At 57.1% G+C, this 22,714-nt stretch overlaps 2 protein-coding genes across 3 annotated transcripts; both read right to left on the reverse strand.

The window, feature by feature from the left end:
- Positions 1 to 1,028: 1,028 nt before the first annotated feature.
- Positions 1,029 to 10,191, reverse strand: gatd3a (glutamine amidotransferase like class 1 domain containing 3A). The gene is made up of 7 exons (XM_002936318.5): positions 10,004 to 10,191; positions 7,274 to 7,326; positions 3,124 to 3,234; positions 2,708 to 2,827; positions 2,335 to 2,427; positions 2,095 to 2,251; positions 1,029 to 1,307 (listed from the first exon to the last, which is right to left on the reverse strand). The coding sequence occupies exons 1-7, from the start codon at positions 10,109 to 10,111 to the stop codon at positions 1,179 to 1,181; spliced, it is 771 nt and encodes a 256-aa protein (XP_002936364.2). The 5' UTR covers positions 10,112 to 10,191; the 3' UTR covers positions 1,029 to 1,178.
- Positions 10,192 to 14,169: 3,978 nt separating this feature from the next.
- u2af1 (U2 small nuclear RNA auxiliary factor 1) lies at positions 14,170 to 20,306 on the reverse strand. Of its 2 annotated transcripts, none has more exons than XM_031896079.1 (8): positions 20,145 to 20,306; positions 17,275 to 17,337; positions 16,174 to 16,240; positions 15,918 to 15,967; positions 15,708 to 15,806; positions 15,074 to 15,207; positions 14,674 to 14,766; positions 14,170 to 14,519 (listed from the first exon to the last, which is right to left on the reverse strand). In XM_031896079.1, the coding sequence occupies exons 4-8, from the start codon at positions 15,945 to 15,947 to the stop codon at positions 14,363 to 14,365; spliced, it is 513 nt and encodes a 170-aa protein (XP_031751939.1). In that variant the 5' UTR covers positions 15,948 to 15,967; positions 16,174 to 16,240; positions 17,275 to 17,337; positions 20,145 to 20,306; the 3' UTR covers positions 14,170 to 14,362. The 2 variants fall into 2 exon arrangements, with proteins under 2 accessions (XP_031751939.1, NP_001039113.1); NM_001045648.1 differs by having other exon boundaries at positions 17,275 to 17,362; positions 20,145 to 20,191.
- Positions 20,307 to 22,714: the final 2,408 nt, after the last annotated feature.

Below are 22,714 nucleotides of genomic sequence, written 5' to 3' on the forward strand. Positions count from 1 at the left end.
CATTGGGGGGGTCAGTAGAATAAGGAATAAATAAGCAATGGGTGCGTTAGTATTGGGGTCTCCCAGCAGGATAAAGATAGCGACAACTCCACCCTCCTTTGATCCATCATTTCTTTTCCTGTTTCATGACTTGCCCCCCTGTGACACTATAAGGAATACTCGCCCCCCCCCCGGGGAAGCGCCCCAATCAGCCCCAACATATGTTACAGTTTCTGAATTATTTGCCTTTTTCTTCTGACTCTTTGCAGCTTTCAAATGGGGGTCACTGACCCCGGCAGCCAAACCCTATTGCTCTGTGAGGCTCCAGTTTTACTGTAATTGTTCGGCCCCTCCCCTATTCATATACCAGTCTCTCATTCAAATCATTCCTTGGTTGCTAAGGTAATTTGGGCCCTAGCAACCAGAGAGCTGCTGAAACTATAAACTGGAGAGCAGCTGAGCCAAAAGTGAAATAACTAACAAACTAGAAATAAAAAATGAAGACCAATTGCAAATTGTCTCAGAATATTACTCTCTGGTTTAAACCAATTCCCACCCCCCAATCAACGTAATGTTACATCCCAGTGTATTGGGGGTCAGTGGGATAGAGAAGCCCCCCAAGGCCTAATCCCCCAATAAAAGCAATGCTAGTGACAAGCACATTAGGGGGGAGCGGGAGAAAGAGCGGAGCTGCCCCAGGCCCCCCCCCCAGTCAGTGGGAAACCCCATTCATACAGGGGGGGCAGTGCAGCCGCTCACATCCCCTTTTGTTTGGGTCCCTTCCCAGTTTCAGTTGTGCGTCTCCGGCACTGACTGGGGGGGGGGGCGTCTGGCAGAGAGAGGGGAATTCTGGGGACTCCCCCACCCAGTCGCCCTGACCTCTCTGTACAGCCATTGCTGGAGATGTGCCCAGGCCAGAGGGGCAAGGAGAGGGGGGTTATATATATAATCAGTCCCCCCACCCCAGTAACCCATCCATGTAACTATACCCCCCCCCAGTGCCAGGCAGAAAGAGCTGCCAGTGCCCCCAGCACACAGACAGGGCCCCATACAGAAGACCAATAGATTTATTGTTACGGTGATGGTACAGCCGGGAGAATGGGCCCCTGGGGGGGGCAGCTACAAGTCCCATTGGGGAGTTACGTGGGGCACCAGCTGGGCCGAGGGTCCGGCTTCTTCCTACTGGGGGGGCGAGTCTGTTACTTTGCTGTGAGCCTGAGGACTCCCGACACCATGGCCCCAATGCCATCGAATATCCGGTGTAGGGGGGCTTCACCCATGAAGGCGGGAGTGGTGACCACTCGGCACTCAGAGTCCACATGCGCCTCGTACAGGAAAGGGTTAAGGCCAATAGAGTTGCACGTTACAAAATGGCTGCCAATTGCTAAGAAGCCCTAGCCAATCCCCAGCTTTCTTTCTAGGAACTGCACTCAACTCATCAGCGCCGACTGGTCCCAGTAATGGTGCCTCTGTCTCTGATTGTGTTTCATTTGCTGGGATCCAGGCCGGGCCCTCATTGGCTACAGACAGCATGGAACCCCAGGGGGCAGTAAGTGGGAGGGAGCCGCTGGGAAGGGGAGGTTCTGACAGTGTATGGGAGGGATGACTTGGGAAGGGGAGGAGCTTATGTCAGGGTATGAAGGGAAAGTTTGTAAGGGGTGGAGCTGGCATTAGGAGAAGGGAGGAAAAGGCAGGGAAGGGGTGGAGCTAATAGGGTGTAGGATGGGGCGGAGCTGGCATAGGGAGAAGGGAGGAAAAGGAAGGGGTGGAGCTAATAGGGTGTGGGAAGGGAGAGTTGGGAATTGGGCAGAGCTAATATCACTTTGTGGGGAAAAGAGATTTGGGAAGGGGGAAGCTGATATCTGGATCTAGAAGGGGAGAGTTGGGAGGGGGTGGCATGAAAAAGTTAGTAGGAGGTGGAGCTTATAATAGGGTGTGGCTTACACCAGGGAGGGGGCGGAACCAGAAAAGCAGGAAACAATGAGATGGAAATAGAAGAATAGAAACACACGCTCATTAATATACGTGTAACCCTCACACACACACGCGTGGCACACAGGGCACCCCTATACCCAGGCCAGCACCCCCCTATTTCCCACCAGTTGCTAAGGATATATCCACCTCCTTGGCACAGTGCTTCCCGCCCAGCGCACAGATGGATTTGGCAGTTCCAGCATACGGCCATTTTCCTCCAAGCTCCTCCTCCTGCCCCACAGTCACCTCCACGCCAGGAATGACCTTAGCGGCCAGCACGGGGGCAATACAGCACAGGCTGAAACGGGAAGGAGATGGTGAGGGGTACGGGGGGCACAGGCAGGTACAAGCCCCGGGGGGTAACAACCTACAACAACCCACCCAATCGGCTTCTTGGCTTTGCTGAACTCCGTGAGAACGCGCTCCACATCCTGCTGCACTCTACAGGACTCGCCATCGACAGCAAAGGAGGAACTGAGAGCCGGGGACAAACAAAGAGACGGACACTTCAGTCATGTGATTCCCGCTCATCCGCCCGGCGCAAAGCGGCCTCTCATTGGCCCCCAGGAGTAAAAACCAGCCTTCCATTTTCTCCCAGGCCAATAGGTATCCGCCCCTTCCTTGTTGCTAAGCATCGGCCATTCTATAACATGTTTAAAGGTAACTTGAGGGGTGAACCGCCCCTTTAACCCAGTTAGAGTGCAGCGGCCGTGGCCCTAGGTTCCCATGGTAACAACCCCCCCCCTGCACTTACAGGTTCTTTGCAGCCCCAAAGCCTCCTGGGAATATAACCGCATCGTGTTCCTTCACATTCAGCTGAGACAGAGCGGTGATGTTGCCCCGGGCGAGTCGCGCCGATTCCACCAATACATTCCTAGGGCATAGAGCTCAGCATTAGGGGGGCCCGAGACATCGCTTTACTGTTCCCTGAGTGGTACATACTATACTGCATGATGGGACCCCCAGAGTCTCACTGCTGCACCTCAAACCCTCCATCTTGGATCTCAGTGATTCTGGGTTCCTACACAAAACCCCTGAGGGCCACACACAGAGGGGCCCCTACAGAGCAGACGTTACATGTAGGAAGAGAGGTATAACAGGTACAGTAGGGCAAGATGGCCGACAGTAGGGAAAGGACAAAATGATCCCCATGGGCCCCCGAGGCAGTACCTGGACTCCGGCGATGGCTGCCCCCTGCTATGGTCAACCACGTGCATCTGAGGCATGTCTGGGGCAAACATCTGCACCTCGGCCCCGGCTCGGCTCAGGTGAACCAGAATCCTGTAATATACAGGGAAGGGTTTAGGTACAAGGGCGGCCCCCCAGGAAAAATGGGGAAACGAGGCACAGGGCAGTCCCCCAGGAAAGGCGGGGGAACGAGGCACAGGGCAGCCCCCCAGGAAAGGTGAGGGAACGGGGCGCAGTTCCCCCCCCAGGAAAGGCGGGGGAACGAGGCACAGGGCAGCCCCCCAGGAAAGGTGGGGAAACGAGGCACAGGGCAGCCCCCCAGGAAAGGTGGGGAAACGAGGCACAGGGCAGCCCCCCAGGAAAGGTGGGGGAACGAGGAACAGGGCAGCCCCCCAGGAAAGGTGGGGGAACGAGGAACAGGGCAGCCCCCCAGGAAAGGTGAGGGAACGAGGCACAGGGCAGCCCCCCAGGAAAGGTGAGGGAACGAGGAACAGGGCAGCCCCCCAGGAAAGGTGAGGGAACGAGGCACAGGGCAGCCCCCCAGGAAAGGTGGGGGAACGAGGAACAGGGCAGCCCCCCAGGAAAGGTGGGGAAACGAGGCACAGGGCAGCCCCCCAGGAAAGGTGGGGGAACGAGGAACAGGGCAGCCCCCCAGGAAAGGTGAGGGAACGAGGCACAGGGCAGCCCCCCAGGAAAGGTGAGGGAACGAGGAACAGGGCAGCCCCCCAGGAAAGGTGAGGGAACGAGGCACAGGGCAGCCCCCCAGGAAAGGTGAGGGAACGGGGCACAGGGCAGCCCCCCCAGGAAAGGTGAGGGAACGGGGCACAGGGCAGCCCCCCAGGAAAGGTGGGGGAACGAGGAACAGGGCAGCCCCCCAGGAAAGGCGGGGGAACGAGGCACGGGGCAGCCCCCCAGGAAAGGTGAGGGAACGGGGCACAGGGCAGCCCCCCAGGAAAGGTGAGGGAACGGGGCACGGGGCAGCCCCCCAGGAAAGGTGGGGGCACGGGGCAGCCCCCCAGGAAAGGTGAGGGAACGGGGCACAGGGCAGCCCCCCCAGGAAAGGTGAGGGAACGGGGCACAGGGCAGCCCCCCAGGAAAGGTGAGGGAACGAGGCACAGGGCAGCCCCCCAGGAAAGGTGAGGGAACGGGGCACAGGGCAGCCCCCCCAGGAAAGGTGAGGGAACGGGGCACAGGGCAGCCCCCCAGGAAAGGTGGGGGAACGAGGAACAGGGCAGCCCCCCAGGAAAGGCGGGGGAACGAGGCACGGGGCAGCCCCCCAGGAAAGGTGAGGGAACGAGGAACAGGGCAGCCCCCCAGGAAAGGTGAGGGAACGAGGCACGGGGCAGCCCCCCAGGAAAGGTGAGGGAACGGGGCACAGGGCAGCCCCCCAGGAAAGGTGAGGGAACGGGGCACAGGCAGCCCCCCAGGAAAGGTGAGGGAACGAGGAACAGGGCAGCCCCCCAGGAAAGGTGAGGGAACGGGGCACAGGCAGCCCCCCAGGAAAGGCGGGGGAACGAGGCACGGGGCAGCCCCCCAGGAAAGGCGGGGGAACGAGGCACAGGGCAGCCCCCCAGGAAAGGTGAGGGAACGAGGCACGGGGCAGCCCCCCAGGAAAGGTGAGGGAACGGGGCACAGGGCAGCCCCCCAGGAAAGGTGAGGGAACGGGGCACAGGCAGCCCCCCAGGAAAGGCGGGGGAACGAGGCACGGGGCAGCCCCCCAGGAAAGGTGAGGGAACGAGGCACAGGGCGGCCCCCCAGGAAAGGTGAGGGAACGGGGCACAGGCAGCCCCCCAGGAAAGGCGGGGGAACGAGGCACGGGGCAGCCCCCCAGGAAAGGTGAGGGAACGAGGCACAGGGCAGCCCCCAGGAAAGGTGAGAGAACGAGGCACAGGGCAGCCCCCCAGGAAAGGTGAGGGAACGGGGCACAGGGCAGCCCCCCCAGGAAAGGTGAGGGAACGGGGCACAGGGCAGCCCCCCAGGAAAGGTGGGGGAACGGGGCACAGGGCAGCCCCCCAGGAAAGGTGAGGGAACGGGGCCACAGGGCAGCCCCCCAGGAAAGGTGAGGGAACGAGGCACAGGGCAGCCCCCCAGGAAAGGTGAGGGAACGAGGCACAGGGCAGCCCCCCAGGAAAGGTGAGGGAACGGGGCACAGGGCAGCCCCCCAGGAAAGGTGAGGGAACGAGGCACAGGGCAGCCCCCCAGGAAAGGTGAGGGAACGGGGCACAGGGCAGCCCCCCAGGAAAGGTGAGGGAACGGGGCACAGGGCAGCCCCCCAGGAAAGGTGAGGGAACGGGGCACAGGGCAGCCCCCCAGGAAAGGTGAGGGAACGAGGCACAGGGCAGCCCCCCAGGAAAGGTGAGGGAACGGGGCACAGGGCAGCCCCCCAGGAAAGGTGAGGGAACGGGGCACGGGGCAGCCCCCCAGGAAAGGTGGGGGAACGGGGCACGGGGCAGCCCCCCAGGAAAGGTGAGGGAACGGGGCACAGGGCAGCCCCCCCAGGAAAGGTGAGGGAACGGGGCACAGGGCAGCCCCCCAGGAAAGGTGAGGGAACGAGGCACAGGGCAGCCCCCAGGAAAGGTGAGGGAACGGGGCACAGGGCAGCCCCCCCAGGAAAGGTGAGGGAACGGGGCACAGGGCAGCCCCCCAGGAAAGGTGAGGGAACGGGGCACAGGGCAGCCCCCCAGGAAAGGTGAGGGAACGGGGCACAGGGCAGCCCCCCAGGAAAGGTGGGGGAACGAGGAACAGGGCAGCCCCCCAGGAAAGGCGGGGGAACGAGGCACGGGGCAGCCCCCCAGGAAAGGTGAGGGAACGGGGCACAGGGCAGCCCCCCAGGAAAGGTGAGGGAACGGGGCACAGGGCAGCCCCCCAGGAAAGGTGAGGGAACGAGGCACAGGGCAGCCCCCCAGGAAAGGTGAGGGAACGGGGCACAGGGCAGCCCCCCAGGAAAGGTGAGGGAACGGGGCACAGGGCAGCCCCCCAGGAAAGGTGAGGGAACGGGGCACGGGGCAGCCCCCCAGGAAAGGTGAGGGAACGGGGCACAGGGCAGCCCCCCAGGAAAGGTGAGGGAACGGGGCACAGGGCAGCCCCCCAGGAAAGGTGAGGGAACGGGGCACAGGGCGGCCCCCCAGGAAAGGTGAGGGAACGGGGCACAGGCAGCCCCCCAGGAAAGGTGAGGGAACGGGGCACAGGCAGCCCCCCAGGAAAGGTGAGGGAACGGGGCACAGGGCGGCCCCCCAGGAAAGGTGAGGGAACGGGGCACAGGGCAGCCCCCCAGGAAAGGTGAGGGAACGAGGAACAGGGCAGCCCCCCAGGAAAGGCGGGGGAACGAGGCACGGGGCAGCCCCCCAGGAAAGGTGAGGGAACGAGGCACGGGGCAGCCCCCCAGGAAAGGTGAGGGAACGAGGAACAGGGCAGCCCCCCAGGAAAGGTGAGGGAACGAGGCACAGGGCGGCCCCCCAGGAAAGGTGAGGGAACGGGGCACAGGGCAGCCCCCCAGGAAAGGTGAGGGAACGAGGAACAGGGCAGCCCCCCAGGAAAGGCGGGGGAACGAGGCACGGGGCAGCCCCCCAGGAAAGGTGAGGGAACGAGGAACAGGGCAGCCCCCCAGGAAAGGTGAGGGAACGAGGCACAGGGCAGCCCCCCAGGAAAGGTGAGGGAACGGGGCACAGGGCAGCCCCCCAGGAAAGGTGAGGGAACGGGGCACAGGGCAGCCCCCCAGGAAAGGTGGGGGAACGAGGCACAGGGCAGCCCCCCAGGAAAGGTGAGGGAACGAGGAACAGGGCAGCCCCCCAGGAAAGGTGAGGGAACGAGGCACAGGGCAGCCCCCCAGGAAAGGTGAGGGAACGGGGCACAGGGCAGCCCCCCAGGAAAGGTGAGGGAACGGGGCACAGGGCGGCCCCCCAGGAAAGGTGAGGGAACGGGGCACAGGGCAGCCCCCCAGGAAAGGTGAGGGAACGGGGCACAGGGCGGCCCCCCAGGAAAGGTGAGGGAACGAGGCACAGGGCAGCCCCCCAGGAAAGGTGAGGGAACGGGGCACAGGGCAGCCCCCCAGGAAAGGTGAGGGAACGGGGCACAGGGCGGCCCCCCAGGAAAGGTGAGGGAACGGGGCACAGGGCAGCCCCCCAGTACTCACGCCGAGGCTTCGTGGATCTCAGTTCCATCATACACCCCACAGCCGGACAGGACCTGGGATGTTACAGAAGTGGATTCTCACATATTGAGGCCAAATTAGAAATCATTTAGTTTTGTTGCTCCTCCCTATTTATTAATAACGACCCCACACGGGTACTTTATGGCAGAAACCGCTGAAATCCAGAATCATAAACTTATTTACATCATAGCAGCAGCACCCCTACTCGAGAGACACGCCCCTACTCGAGAGACACGCCCCTACTCGAGAGACACGCCCCTACTCGAGAGACACGCCCCTACTCGAGAGACACGCCCCTACTCGAGAGACACGCCCCTACTCGAGAGACACGCCCCTACTCGAGAGACACGCCCCTACTCGAGAGACACGCCCCTACTCGAGAGACACGCCCCTACTCGAGAGACACGCCCCCGCGGAGCGGCCCCTTTACCCAGGGCCGCCATCAGGGGGTCACAGGGGGCCCGGACCATTGTCACTTTAAAGGGGGCCGGCTGGGGGGGGAGCTGGAGGATACTGGCTACCAATGTTTTAGGGGGGCCCTGCCTACCAATGTTTTAGGGGGGCCCTGGCTACCAATGTTTTAGGGGGGCCCTGGCTACCAATGTTTTAGGGGGGCCCTGGCTACCAATGTTTTAGGGGGGCCCTGGCTACCAATGTTTTAGGGGGCCCTGGCTACCAATGTTTTAGGGGTCCCTGGCTACCAATGTTTTAGGGGTCCCTGGCTACCAATGTTTTAGGGGGTCCCTGGCTACCAATGTTTTAGGGGTCCCTGGCTACCAATGTTTTAGGGGGTCCCTGGCTACCAATGTTTTAGGGGTCCCTGGCTACCAATGTTTTAGGGGTCCCTGGCTACCAATGTTTTAGGGGGGCCCTGGCTACCAATGTTTTAGGGGGGCCCTGGCTACCAATGTTTTAGGGGGGCCCTGGCTACCAATGTTTTAGGGGGCCCTGGCTACCAATGTTTTAGGGGGGCCCTGGCTACCAATGTTTTAGGGGGCCCTGGCTACCAATGTTTTAGGGGTCCCTGGCTACCAATGTTTTAGGGGTCCCTGGCTACCAATGTTTTAGGGGGTCCCTGGCTACCAATGTTTTAGGGGTCCCTGGCTACCAATGTTTTAGGGGTCCCTGGCTACCAATGTTTTAGGGGTCCCTGGCTACCAATGTTTTAGGGGGTCCCTGGCTACCAATGTTTTAGGGGTCCCTGGCTACCAATGTTTTAGGGGTCCCTGGCTACCAATGTTTTAGGGGTCCCTGGCTACCAATGTTTTAGGGGGGCCCTGGCTACCAATGTTTTAGGGGGTCCCTGGCTACCAATGTTTTAGGGGGTCCCTGGCTACCAGTGTTTTAGGGGGTCCCTGGCTACCAATGTTTTAGGGGGTCCCTGGCTACCAATGTTTTAGGGGTCCCTGGCTACCAATGTTTTAGGGGTCCCTGGCTACCAATGTTTTAGGGGGGCCCTGGCTACCAATGTTTTAGGGGTCCCTGGCTACCAATGTTTTAGGGGTCCCTGGCTACCAATGTTTTAGGGGTCCCTGGCTACCAATGTTTTAGGGGTCCCTGGCTACCAATGTTTTAGGGGGGCCCTGGCTACCAATGTTTTAGGGGGCCCTGGCTACCAATGTTTTAGGGGGGCCCTGGCTACCAATGTTTTAGGGGTCCCTGGCTACCAATGTTTTAGGGGTCCCTGGCTACCAATGTTTTAGGGGGCCCTGGCTACCAATGTTTTAGGGGGGCCCTGGCTACCAGTGTTTTAGGGGGTCCCTGGCTACCAATGTTTTAGGGGGTCCCTGGCTACCAATGTTTTAGGGGTCCCTGGCTACCAATGTTTTAGGGGGGCCCTGGCTACCAGTGTTTTAGGGGTCCCTGGCTACCAATGTTTTAGGGGTCCCTGGCTACCAATGTTTTTAGGGGGGCCCTGGCTACCAATGTTTTAGGGGTCCCTGGCTACCAATGTTTTAGGGGTCCCTGGCTACCAATGTTTTAGGGGGCCCTGGCTACCAATGTTTTAGGGGTCCCTGGCTACCAATGTTTTAGGGGGGCCCTGGCTACCAATGTTTTAGGGGGTCCCTGGCTACCAATGTTTTAGGGGTCCCTGGCTACCAATGTTTTAGGGGTCCCTGGCTACCAATGTTTTAGGGAGGCCCTGGCTACCAATGTTTTAGGGGGTCCCTGGCTACCAATGTTTTAGGGGGGCCCTGGCTACCAATGTTTTAGGGGGGCCCTGGCTACCAATGTTTTAGGGGGGCCCTGGCTACCAATGTTTTAGGGGGGCCCTGGCTACCAATGTTTTAGGGGGGCCCTGGCTACCAATGTTTTAGGGGGCCCTGGCTACCAGTGTCTGTGTGTCCTTTGTACTGATGGGAGGGGTCACTGGGGGAGGGGTCATTGGGGGGCAGGGCATGAGAGGAGGGGGGCCCAGAAAATGTTGGTGTAAGGGGCCCCATGATTTCTGATGGCTGTCTCTCACTGGCTTTACCTCACAATTGAGGGAAATTCCCGCCCCATGGGGGCCACTCGGCTCAGACCAGGGAGATTAGAGGAAAATTAAGGATTTTTGTTTGAAATTATGATTCAGGGACAAACCACCTGTATCCGCCCCCTATACTGAAGGTGGAATGGTACAGTCCAGGCAATGCAGCGCCATTTTCTCTCACAGCGGTAGGGAGGCGCGTCTGTATAGGGGAACTAGGCAGTTACAGTTACATTACCTACCACCGCCACTTTGGCTGCCGGGTTACCCTGGGACACATGAAAGCATCTGCTCCCCCGCAGAACAGGGATAAGCCGGGCTCCCCGGAACCCTATCGCCGCCGATAACATTACTGTGTAGGATTTACTGGCTACGCTAAATGTGTAACTTTGGACCTTGCTGCGGAAGATCGCTACGCTTTACACGTAGCAGGGTAACCGTCCGCGCAAGGTCACGCCACGTAATTTCCAGATGCTGCGGAACCACGCCCCTCAAGTTACGCTGGAGTTATGGAAATCGCGTAGCTACGGCTTGACATATTTACGGAGACTACGTAGCTCCACAGTTTGATTAATAGCAATTGTGATTACGGAATGTGCGTAGTTACTCTCTGTTATACGAAATTGGTGTGTGTGCCGTTCCTCTTACCGCCAAAAGCCGCCATATTTGTAACTGGCAGTAGTATAACATGGAAGCGGGAAGATGTTCCCTAGGGAACCCATACAGTGCCCACAGCCCAGCAGGCAATCATTTTCAAAAAGTGAATTTACTGGAAAACACACTCTCTCTGTAACTCTGAATAATCCTTATCAAAATATTGGGGGTATTTTTTAAAGCTTCAGCAATGACGCCCCCCTCAAACCAACATAAATAAAGTGAGAATTACACAGGAAATCAGATTGGTTTCCCCATCAGTAACTTCACTTCCTCTGTGGCACATACACTATTGCACATTGTGTATTATAGGGGATAATGTACCCCCTACTGTAACTGATAAGGATATTAGCAGTCACTGAGGGGTTCTGTGCCCCCCATATAAAGGCACAAGGCTGCAGGCTGAGTTATACAGGGAACTCTGAGTATCACTCATGTATTATAAGGGATAATGTACCCCCTACTGTAAATGATAAGGATATTAGCAGTCACTGAGGGGTTCTGTGCCCCCCATATAAAGGCACAAGGCTGCAGGCTGAGTTATACAGGGAACTCTGAGTATCACTCATGTATTATAAGGGATAATGTACCCCCTACTGTAAATGATAAGGATATTAGCAGTCACTGAGGGGTTCTGTGCCCCCCATATAAAGGCACAAGGCTGCAGGCTGAGTTATACAGGGAACTCTGAGTATCACTCATGTATTATAAGGGATACTGTACCCCCTACTGTAAATGATAAGGATATTAGCAGTCACTGAGGGGCTCTGTGCCCCCCATATAAAGGCACAAGGCTGCAGGCTGAGTTATACAGGGAACTCTGAGTATCACTCATGTATTATAAGGGATAATGTACCCCCTACTGTAAATGATAAGGATATTAGCAGTCACTGAGGGGCTCTGTGCCCCCCATATAAAGGCACAAGGCTGCAGGCTGAGTTATACAGGGAACTCTGAGTATCACTCATGTATTATAAGGGATAATGTACCCCCTACTGTAACTGATAAGGATATTAGCAGTCACTGAGGGGTTCTGTGCCCCCCATATAAAGGCACAAGGCTGCAGGCTGAGTTATACAGGGAACTCTGAGTATCACTCATGTATTATAAGGGATAATGTACCCCCTACTGTAAATGATAAGGATATTAGCATTCACTGAGGGGCTCTGTGCCCCCCATATAAAGGCACAAGGCTGCAGGCTGAGTTATACAGGGAACTCTGAGTATCACTCATGTATTATAAGGGATAATGTACCCCCTACTGTAAATGATAAGGATATTAGCAGTCACTGAGGGGTTCTGTACCCCCCATATAAAGGCACAAGGCTGCAGGCTGAGTTATACAGGGAACTCTGAGTATCACTCATGTATTATAAGGGATAATGTACCCCCTACTGTAACTGATAAGGATATTAGCAGTCACTGAGGGGTTCTGTGCCCCCCATATAAAGGCACAAGGCTGCAGGCTGAGTTATACAGGGAACTCTGAGTATCACTCATGTATTATAAGGGATAATGTACCCCCTACTGTAAATGATAAGGATATTAGCAGTCACTGAGGGGCTCTGTGCCCCCCATATAAAGGCACAAGGCTGCAGGCTGAGTTATACAGGGAACTCTGAGTATCACTCATGTATTATAAGGGATAATGTACCTCCTACTGTAAATGATAAGGATATTAGCAGTCACTGAGGGGTTCTGTGCCCCCCATATAAAGGCACAAGGCTGCAGGCTGAGTTATACAGGGAACTCTGAGTATCACTCATGTATTATAAGGGATAATGTACCCCCTACTGTAAATGATAAGGATATTAGCAGTCACTGAGGGGTTCTGTACCCCCCATATAAAGGCACAAGGCTGCAGGCTGAGTTATACAGGGAACTCTGAGTATCACTCATGTATTATAAGGGATAATGTACCCCCTACTGTAAATGATAAGGATATTAGCAGTCACTGAGGGGTTCTGTGCCCATATAAAGGCACAAGGCTGCAGGCTGAGTTATACAGGGAACTCTGAGTATCACTCATGTATTATAAGGGATAATGTACCCCCTACTGTAAATGATAAGGATATTAGCAGTCACTGAGGGGTTCTGTGCCCCCCATATAAAGGCACAAGGCTGCAGGCTGAGTTAAACAGGGAACTCTGAGTATCACTCATGTATTATAAGGGATAATGTACCCCCTACTGTAAATGATAAGGACAGTCCCTCCAGTAAGATAAGATTACTCCCCCAATACAGGCCAATTCAGGTTTATATGTAGAACACAAAGTCTCCCCCTAGTGGCAGCTGCATGTATTTATATATGTAACCATATAAAGCACTGCTCTCACACACTGCTGGGTTACCTCAGCCAATGAATAAAGAGAACCGGATCTTTTACACCCACATGACTTCCTGTTCTAGCTGCATTATTTCCTGTCAGTTGATCAGTGACACAGAGCTGTAGAAGGGCAATATATACAGATATGGGCTGTTTGGGGACAATAATGCTTTACTTTAATGCTGCTTTTTATTCTTGCGTGACTATTTCTCTTCCTTTCTGGCAAATAGCAGCAGTCCTGTCTTGCTTTACGGCAGGGATTCTAGAAACACTCCCAGATTGAGAGACTTCCTCCCACAGGTCATAATGAGATCAACTTTCCCTTATCCTATTGGCTGCTACTCCCCGGGCAGAGGAGGAGGAAGGGGGGGTTATAGTTACGCTATCCCCATTGTGCAGAGGGAGCACGCTGAGCATGCTGGGACAGCAGGAGGTTCGGGGTCTCTAACATGAGAGCAAAGGCTCATAACATTACCTTAATCAGAGCTTCCCACTCTGCCCCATACCCCCCCCCCCAGCCTAAACCAGCCCTCAATTTACCCCCTTTTAACCCCTAAGTACAACATGAGCCAAGTCAAGTTCCGACTCCAGACTAAATACACCAGGGGGTGTCGGTACCCTTCCCCCCCAGCACCCAGATTACTGCTGATCCAAATTCAGCTCCCAGCCATTCAAACGAGTGACTGGTTGCTAGGTAAGTGGCACCCTGGTAACCAGCAGTGGCAAGTCAAAAAAAAAAAAAAAAATGAACGGGCCAATTGAAATTGCGAGATTTCCCTGCTCGGTTGCACTTACACTCGGGCCCCCACTGTGTGACCCTTTCCTTGTTCTCTAGCACTTTGTGTGTCTAACCTGTGTTAGACTGTAAGCTCCTGGGGGCAAGGACTTCCCCCCAGTTAGTGGTGGAAGGGGGGCTATGAAGCCAGTACCTGTTCTGCTATTGGCTTTAGCACTTGGTGCTTTTAAGGGGGTCACATGACTGGGGGTGGGGTAAGAGGACAAAGCCCTGAGCCCAGGAGTAACAGCCTCCCATTACTAACAGCGCCACCCAGAGGCTCACACTGTAACAGCAGCTAGAGATACTAAGGCCACAGGCTGCTCTTCCAATGAGGGGGGTTTGCAGAATAAGGTCAGGCAGGAACAGCCCCCCCCGGCAGGTACAGAACATGGGGGGGAATGGCTTTTTGCTGCACAAAGGAGCGGAGCTGAAAGCTGTTAAAGGGAAAGTAAAGCACAGGCAAAATAAAGTCTTGCTTTAGTATTAGGGTCACTATGGGCAGCAGCTCAACATTATCTTGTGTTAAAGGCCCAGGTGCCCCCCATGTTCTTACCCCTGCAGGGAAGCAAGACCAGGGGTGCTACCCATTAGGACAAGGATTAGCCCCGCCCCCCAACGTGCACCCACAAACACCAGGAATCGCCCCCAGATACTGGATCACTACAAATGTTTAATCAGAAGCTCGGCTTAAAAAAACAAAAACAAAAAGCAAAGACAAAAAAAAAATAAATCCTGAGAAATACAAAGAAATAGAAGCCCCACCCCCCCTCCCCCAACCGCTGAGTCCCAGATACCCCGGGGAGCCCCCGGAAACTTCCAGGAAACGGAATTAAAAACTCCTGCTCAAAAGCGACCCGACCTCTCGCGGTCTCTTGATCTTCTCCGGTCCCTGTCTCTGCCGCCACCGCCGCCTCCTCCGCCACCACCGCCGCCGCCTCCTCCGCCACCACCACCGCCTCCCCTGCCGCGGTCTCTGGAGCGAGAGCGACGTTCCCGGGATCTGGAGCGAGAATGATGCCTACAATTAGCGACAGCGGCTATTAAGAGTAACATGTGGGGCTACTGATCTCAGTAGCCTGGGGGTTACACTGAGCGATAAGGATCCCGTCCAATAGGAGCAGCTTTACTATAACACCAACGAGGCGGATACTCACTTCTTCCTTCGGCGGCCGTACAACTCCCTGCGCAGCTCTCGAGAGATTGGTTTCAGATGCATGAAGTTGCAGAACCCCCCGCGCGTGCACTCCCTGTAGGGAAAGAGACAGCACCCCCCCGTGAGTTTCCCAGCACCACCATAAGTGCATTTGGTCTGAGGAATTTTTGTTTCCATTGCAGAAAATAAAACCATGGTTGCTAAGTTCAATGACCCTAGCAACTAGGGGATTTTGTTCGGACAAATGACCCAGGGAAAGGGTCTGAACGAAGTGTACAGAGAACATAACATTAGCACCCATTGACGCCGTCCCATGATGCACTGCATGTACATTTACTTTCCTATTGGGGGGCAGTATTAGGGGACAAGGTTGGGGTAGCGGCTGTAATCGGAGTCCTTACCCCATCTCATACTGGCGGCAGCAGGCCTCCCTAAAGTCAGTGACGGGGGACAGCTCGGCGTGGATTGGCTGCCCGTTAAACCAACGGTTGTTCAGATCCTTCACAGCCTTCTCAGCGTCTTCCTCTCGGCGGAACTGCAAACAGCACAGGGATTGGTACAGTCTGCCCGCCCCTCGGGGTATGCCCCACCCCCCAGGAGAGAAGCCATGGCCCCTCGGGGTATGCCCCACCCCCCAGGAGAGAAGCCATGGCCCCTCGGGGTATTCCCCACCCCCCAGGAGAGAAGCCATGGCCCCTCGGGGTATTCCCCACCCCCCAGGAGAGAAGCCATGGCCCCTCGGGGTATGCCCCACCCCCCAGGAGAGAAGCCATGGCCCCTCGGGGTATGCCCCACCCCCCAGGAGAGAAGCCATGGCCCCTCGGGGTATGCCCCACCCCCCAGGAGAGAAGCCATGGCCCCTGCCAAACCAAAGAAACTGGAAGCAGAGCTCCGCCCCCTCAGGAAACAGAGCCGCCCACTTCCCACCCACAAGGCAGGGCTCCAGTCTCCTCTCCCCCCCCCCCCCCCCCCCAGGGAAAGCCCCTTTCCCAGCAGCCCCAGAGGAACAGTACAGGCCCCTTATCCCCCAATTACCTTGACATAGACGTTCCCCACCAGGTGGTCTCCCAAGTTGTCGCACACGTTCATTTCCTCCACCTCCCCGTACTTCTCCTCCATCTCTGTAAATACCTCCTGAAAGGGCAACAAGAACGTGAGTCCCGCCCCAACTACCCCAGCACCCATGTCACGTGCTTCTTCCCCCCCCCCCCCATTGCAGCCCCCAGAGACAATAGGGTCCCTCACCTCGAAGAACTCGTCATAATGTTCCTGCATCTCCACATCGCTCACAGCACCTGTAACAGGGGAAGGGGCAACTGGGCAATTAGAGAGAGGAAGGGGGCAAACAAGGAAGGGGGTAGGAATATTCACAGTATAGCTGGGGAGGCACAAAGCAGGAGAGGAGCAAATAAAGCAGAGGGTGGGGTCAGGTATGGGGCAGGAGGGACAATAAAATGCCCCAGGGCAATAAGGGGTGCAATTGTGGGAAGGGGCCACTTACAGCGAAGTCCATCTGCCGACTGGGAGGAATTCTGTGGGTTCCGGTAAATGTTCAGCAGAGCGATAGTCTGGAATGAGAGGGGCAGCGGGTGAGGCATTATGGGAAAATGTGCAATCATGGGGCAGTAATGGGGCAATCGTGGGCCCAGTTCCACGACCATCAGCCCATCATTCAGCTGCCACCCCCAAGCATGTTGTGTGTAATGCCCCCCTTCCCCAGTACAGCACCTCCATCCTGACTGCCCCGGGGGGGCACTACACTGATTCTCTCAATATATAACATTATGTAGGTACATATAGCGCCCCCTATTGTACTCCCCCCAGTGTCGGGCATTTACTGGAAGCTTAGGGGGCTGTTCCTGCTGAATTGTGCTTAGTACAGGGGAATCCCTATGTGCCATAGTTTTATGGTATCTCTCTGTACAGGCTATGAGCAAACTTAGGGGGCTGTTCCTGCTGAATTGTGCTTAGTACAGGGGAATCCCTATGTGCCATAGTTTTATGGTATCTCTCTGTACAGGCTATGGGCAAACTTAGGGGGCTGTTCCTGCTGAATTGTGCTTAGTACGGGGGAATCCCTATGTGCCATAGTTTTATGGTATCTCTCTGTACAGGCTATGAGCAAACTTAGGGGGCTGTTCCTGCTGAATTGTGCTTAGTACAGGGGAATCCCTATGTGCCATAGTTTTATGGTATCTCTCTGTACAGGCTATGGGCAAACTTAGGGGGCTGTTCCTGCTGAATTGTGCTTAGTACAGGGGAATCCCTATGTGCCATAGTTTTATGGTATCTCTCTGTACAGGCTATGGGCAAACTTAGGGGGCTGTTCCTGCTGAATTGTGCTTAGTACAGGGGAATCCCTATGTGCCATAGTTTTATGGTATCTCTCTGTACAGGCTATAGGCAAACTTAGGGGGCTGTTCCTGCTGAATTGTGCTTAGTACAAGGGAATCCCTATGTGCCATAGTTTTATGGTATCTCTCTGTACAGGCTATGGGGGGTGGGTATTATATGCAGGAGCTGCCATAGAGACACATTCCAGTCTGTAGGATGTTCCACTGCAGGCTGCGGGGGGAGCCCAGAGAGGAGTGGGGGTACTTACCTGACTGAAGGTGGGCTTGTTGTGAAGTCGGGAGCATCGGTCTCCATGGCGACATGCTCCAATCTTAAAGTAAAATGAGCAGTTAACCCTGAGGAGAAAATGATGCCAAACACATACTGTGTGACTGACTGGTCGCGAGGGGTTAAGTTGCCTGACATTTACCCTAATGGGCCACTGCCGGCCCAGTCCCACAGGTTACTGGCCCACTCCCTGCACTGCTGCTTCTGACTCCTGAAACAACGAGGCACAAACTGCTGAGTAACAGCCGAGTCCCTGCTACATTGTGTCAGCAGTCAGAACAGACATTGCAATTTATACAAAACATTTTCATTGGTCGGTAACATCAGCAGCTTGGGGTGAGTTCCCCTTTAAAGGAGAATGAACTCATTGGGGCACCAAATGTCACGCCCCTTTGCTATTCAGGGGCCACACGGGGCCCAGGTATCAGGTTATTATAGTCACTGGGGGCAGAACATTTGGTACCCCCCCCCCCCCCCTTGAGCCTCCCCCTTATTCTCGCTCTCCCCCCCCGAGTCTCCCTCTCATTCTCTCTCCCCCCCGAGTCTCCCTCTCATTCTCTCTCCCCCCGAGTCTCCCCCTCATTCTCTCTCCCCCCGAGTCTCCCCCTCATTCTCTCTCCCCCCGAGTCTCCCTCTCATTCTCTCTCCCCCCCGAGTCTCCCTCTCATTCTCTCTCCCCCCCGAGTCTCCCTCTCATTCTCTCTCCCCCCCGAGTCTCCCTCTCATTCTCTCTCCCCCCCGAGTCTCCCTCTCATTCTCTCTCCCCCGGAGTCTCCCTCTCATTCTCTCTCCCCCCCGAGTCTCCCTCTCATTCTCTCTCCCCCCCCGAGTCTCCCTCTCATTCTCTCTCCCCCCCGAGTCTCCCTCTCATTCTCTCTCCCCCCCGAGTCTCCCTCTCATTCTCTCTCCCCCCGAGTCTCCCTCTCATTCTCTCTCCCCCCCCGAGTCTCCCTCTCATTCTCTCTCCCCCCCGAGTCTCCCTCTCATTCTCTCTCCCCCCCGAGTCTCCCCTCATTCTCTCTCCCCCGAGTCTCCCCCTCATTCTCTCTCCCCCCGAGTCTCCCCCTCATTCTCTCTCCCCCCGAGTCTCCCTCTCATTCTCTCTCTCCCCCCGAGTCTCCCTCTCATTCTCTCCTCTCCCCCCGAGTCTCCCTCTCATTCTCTCTCCCCCCCCGAGTCTCCCTCTCATTCTCTCTCCCCCCGAGTCTCCCTCTCATTCTCTCTCTCTCCCCCCCCGAGTCTCCCTCTCATTCTCTCCCCCCCCGAGTCTCCCTCTCATTCTCTCTCCCCCCCGAGTCTCCCTCTCATTCTCTCTCTCTCCCCCCCCGAGTCTCCCTCTCATTCTCTCCCCCCGAGTCTCCCTCTCATTCTCTCCCCCCCCGAGTCTCCCTCTCATTCTCTCTCCCCCCCGAGTCTCCCTCTCATTCTCTCTCCCCCCCAAGTCTCCCTCTCATTCTCTCTCCCCCGAGTCTCCCTCTCATTCTCTCTCTCCCCCCGAGTCTCCCTCTCATTCTCTCTCTCCCCCCGAGTCTCCCTCTCATTCTCTCTCTCCCCCCCCCGAGTCTCCCTCTCATTCTCTCTCCCCCCGAGTCTCCCTCTCATTCTCTCTCTCCCCCCGAGTCTCCCTCTCATTCTCTCTCTCCCCCCGAGTCTCCCTCTCATTCTCTCTCTCCCCCCCCCGAGTCTCCCTCTCATTCTCTCTCTCCCCCCGAGTCTCCCTCTCATTCTCTCTCTCCCCCCCCCGAGTCTCCCTCTCATTCTCTCTCCCCCCGAGTCTCCCTCTCATTCTCTCTCTCCCCCCGAGTCTCCCTCTCATTCTCTCTCCCCCCGAGTCTCCCTCTCATTCTCTCTCTTCCCCCCGAGTCTCCCTCTCATTCTCTCTCTCTCCCCCCGAGTCTCCCTCTCATTCTCTCTCTCCCCCCGAGTCTCCCTCTCATTCTCTCTCTCCCCCCGAGTCTCCCTCTCATTCTCTCTCTCCCCCCGAGTCTCCCTCTCATTCTCTCTCTCCCCCCGAGTCTCCCTCTCATTCTCTCTCTCCCCCCCCCGAGTCTCCCTCTCATTCTCTCTCCCCCCGAGTCTCCCTCTCATTCTCTCTCTCCCCCCGAGTCTCCCTCTCATTCTCTCTCCCCCCGAGTCTCCCTCTCATTCTCTCTCTCCCCCCGAGTCTCCCTCTCATTCTCTCTCTCTCCCCCCGAGTCTCCCTCTCATTCTCTCTCTCCCCCCGAGTCTCCCTCTCATTCTCTCTCTCTCCCCCCGAGTCTCCCTCTCATTCTCTCTCTCCCCCCCCGAGTCTCCCTCTCATTCTCTCTCTCTCCCCCCGAGTCTCCCTCTCATTCTCTCTCTCCCCCGAGTCTCCCTCTCATTCTCTCTCTCCCCCCGAGTCTCCCTCTCATTCTCTCTCTCCCCGAGTCTCCCTCTCATTCTCTCTCCCCCCGAGTCTCCCTCTCATTCTCTCTCCCCCCGAGTCTCCCTCTCATTCTCTCTCCCCCCGAGTCTCCCTCTCATTCTCTCTCTCCCCCCGAGTCTCCCTCTCATTCTCTCTCTCCCCGAGTCTCCCTCTCATTCTCTCTCTCCCCCCGAGTCTCCCTCTCATTCTCTCTCCCCCCGAGTCTCCCTCTCATTCTCTCTCCCCCCGAGTCTCCCTCTCATTCTCTCTCCCCCCGAGTCTCCCTCTCATTCTCCCCCCGGACTCCCCGTTTCCCGCCCCCACAGACTCAGTTGGTTTCCCCGCCAGTTTCTCCCATTTCCCCCCAATATAAAGCCCCGCTGGTAGGTGGGTCGGTTCCCCCCCTGCGGCCCCCCATTCCCGGCCCCACCCCGCTCCCCCCCAGCCCCGGGCCCCGCTCTCACTTGTCCTTCTCGGTACCGAAGATGGAGGCCAGATACTCCGCCATGTTCCACTCCGGCACCCGCGCGTCTCTGCGTAATCACCAGCGGCCGCCGCACGTCATACAGGGGCGCCGGGGGGCGGGGCTTCCGGTTGGCATAGAAACAAGCAGAACTCTAGCGCAGGCTTGCAGGGGGGCACTAGGCCGCAAGGGGTGGAACACAAAGGCTCCGGGGCCTGTATGGCTGGGGGGCGGGGCCTGTATGGCTGGGGGGCGGGGCGATACGTGCCATGTGGCCAGGAAGGGGCGGGACTGCGGCGCCTGATTGTGTCCCGCTGGGCTGTTAGTGTGGGGGACGCTGGGCCCGTTGGGCCGGGGTACCGCGGTGCTACTGCTCATATTTAGTAACCCCCCCCCCCAACCAGAAAGTGATATGGCAGCCTTCTCCCAGCATGCATTGGGTAGATAGGCGGGTGGGGCAGAATATAGGGGGCAGGTTGGTGGAGGTGGAAGGGCAGTGAGATACTTGAGGGGATAGGTGGCATTACATTGGCAGACCCCCCCCCCGTGGGCCCCGCCTTTCCCTCAGAATCCCAGTGACCCCCCCCCCCCCCCCCCCGTGCCTCACAGGAACAGTAACGCTATCAAATCCCAGTGATTATGTTGGTTGAACCCCCACAGACTGTCCCCCCACTTCCCCTGATTCTCCTTATTCTCAGCGCCCCCCATTACTAACCGCCCCTCCCCCTACAGGTTTAGGGGTACAACACCCAGACTCCCCACACTTCCTCGCCCTATAGCGGAGCAGGGTGCCTGTGTGTATCTAAACGCTCCTCCCCCTACAGGTTTAGGGGTACAACACCCAGACTCCCCACACTTCCTCGCCCTATAGGGGAGCAGGGTGCCTGTGTGTATCTAAACACTCCTCCCCCTACAGGTTTAGGGGTACAACCCCCAGACTCCCCACACTTCCTCGCCCTATAGGGGAGCAGGGTGCCTGTGTGTATCTAAACGCTCCTCCCCCTACAGGTTTAGGGGTACAACACCCAGACTCCCCACACTTCCTCGCCCTATAGGGGAGCAGGGTGCCTGTGTGTATCTAAACGCTCCTCCCCCTACAGGTTTAGGGGTACAACACCCAGACTCCCCACACTTCCTCGCCCTATAGGGGAGCAGGGTGCCTGTGTGTATCTAAACGCTCCTCCCCCTACAGGTTTAGGGGTACAACCCCCAGACTCCCCACACTTCCTCGCCCTATAGCGGAGCAGGGTGCCTGTGTGTATCTAAACGCTCCTCCCCCTACAGGTTTAGGGGTACAACACCCAGACTCCCCACACTTCCTCGCCCCTATAGGGGAGCAGGGTGCCTGTGTGTATCTAAACGCTCCTCCCCCTACAGGTTTAGGGGTACAACACCCAGACTCCCCACACTTCCTCGCCCTATAGGGGAGCAGGGTGCCTGTGTGTATCTAAACGCTCCTCCCCCTACAGGTTTAGGGGTACAACACCCAGACTCCCCACACTTCCTCGCCCTATAGGGGAGCAGGGTGCCTGTGTGTATCTAAACACTCCTCCCCCTACAGGTTTAGGGGTACAACCCCCAGACTCCCCACACTTCCTCGCCCTATAGGGGAGCAGGGTGCCTGTGTGTATCTAAACGCTCCTCCCCCTACAGGTTTAGGGGTACAACACCCAGACTCCCCACACTTCCTCGCCCTATAGCGGAGCAGGGTGCCTGTGTGTATCTAAACGCTCCTCCCCCTACAGGTTTAGGGGTACAACACCCAGACTCCCCACAACTTCCTCGCCCTATAGGGGAGCAGGGTGCCTGTGTGTATCTAAACACTCCTCCCCCTACAGGTTTAGGGGTACAACCCCCAGACTCCCCACACTTCCTCGCCCTATAGGGGAGCAGGGTGCCTGTGTGTATCTAAACGCTCCTCCCCCTACAGGTTTAGGGGTACAACCCCAGACTCCCCACACTTCCTCGCCCTATAGGGGAGCAGGGTGCCTGTGTGTATCTAAACGCTCCTCCCCCTACAGGTTTAGGGGTACAAACCCCCAGACTCCCCACACTTCCTCGCCCTATAGGGGAGCAGGGTGCCTGTGTGTATCTAAACGCTCCTCCCCCTACAGGTTTAGGGGTACAACCCCCAGACTCCCCACACTTCCTCGCCCTATAGGGGAGCAGGGTGCCTGTGTGTATCTAAACGCTCCTCCCCCTACAGGTTTAGGGGTACAACCCCCAGACTCCCCACACTTCCTCGCCCTATAGGGGAGCAGGGTGCCTGTGTGTATCTAAACGCTCCTCCCCCTACAGGTTTAGGGGTACAACACCCAGACTCCCCACACTTCCTCGCCCTATAGCGGAGCAGGGTGCCTGTGTGTATCTAAACGCTCCTCCCCCTACAGGTTTAGGGGTACAACCCCCAGACTCCCCACACTTCCTCGCCCTATAGGGGAGCAGGGTGCCTGTGTGTATCTAAACGCTCCTCCCCTACAGGTTTAGGGGTACAACCCCCAGACTCCCCACACTTCCTCGCCCTATAGGGGAGCAGGGTGCCTGTGTGTATCTAAACGCTCCTCCCCCTAC

This window comes from Xenopus tropicalis, chromosome 2, assembly GCF_000004195.4.
Source record: "Xenopus tropicalis strain Nigerian chromosome 2, UCB_Xtro_10.0, whole genome shotgun sequence".
In the NCBI taxonomy this organism is placed as follows: Eukaryota; Metazoa; Chordata; class Amphibia; order Anura; family Pipidae; genus Xenopus; species Xenopus tropicalis.

What these genes read in the sequence shown, in the direction of transcription:
- gatd3a (XM_002936318.5), bottom strand. Translation starts at nt 10,111, where the DNA reads ATGTTATCGGCGGCGATAGGGTTCCGGGGAGCCCGGCTTATCCCTGTT. An exon ending in GAGATCCACGAAGCCTCGGC is followed by an intron (nt 3,235 to 7,273) that starts GTGAGTACTGGG and finishes TGTATATTACAG; the next exon opens with GATTCTGGTTCACCTGAGCC. An exon ending in AAAGCCAAGAAGCCGATTGG is followed by an intron (nt 2,252 to 2,334) that starts GTGGGTTGTTGT and finishes TTCCCGTTTCAG; the next exon opens with CCTGTGCTGTATTGCCCCCG.
- u2af1 (NM_001045648.1), bottom strand. Translation starts at nt 20,188, where the DNA reads ATGGCGGAGTATCTGGCCTCCATCTTCGGTACCGAGAAGGACAA. An exon ending in GTCGGCAGATGGACTTCGCT is followed by an intron (nt 15,968 to 16,173) that starts GTAAGTGGCCCC and finishes CCCCTGTTACAG; the next exon opens with GTGCTGTGAGCGATGTGGAG. An exon ending in TGGGGAACGTCTATGTCAAG is followed by an intron (nt 15,208 to 15,707) that starts GTAATTGGGGGA and finishes TGCTGTTTGCAG; the next exon opens with TTCCGCCGAGAGGAAGACGC.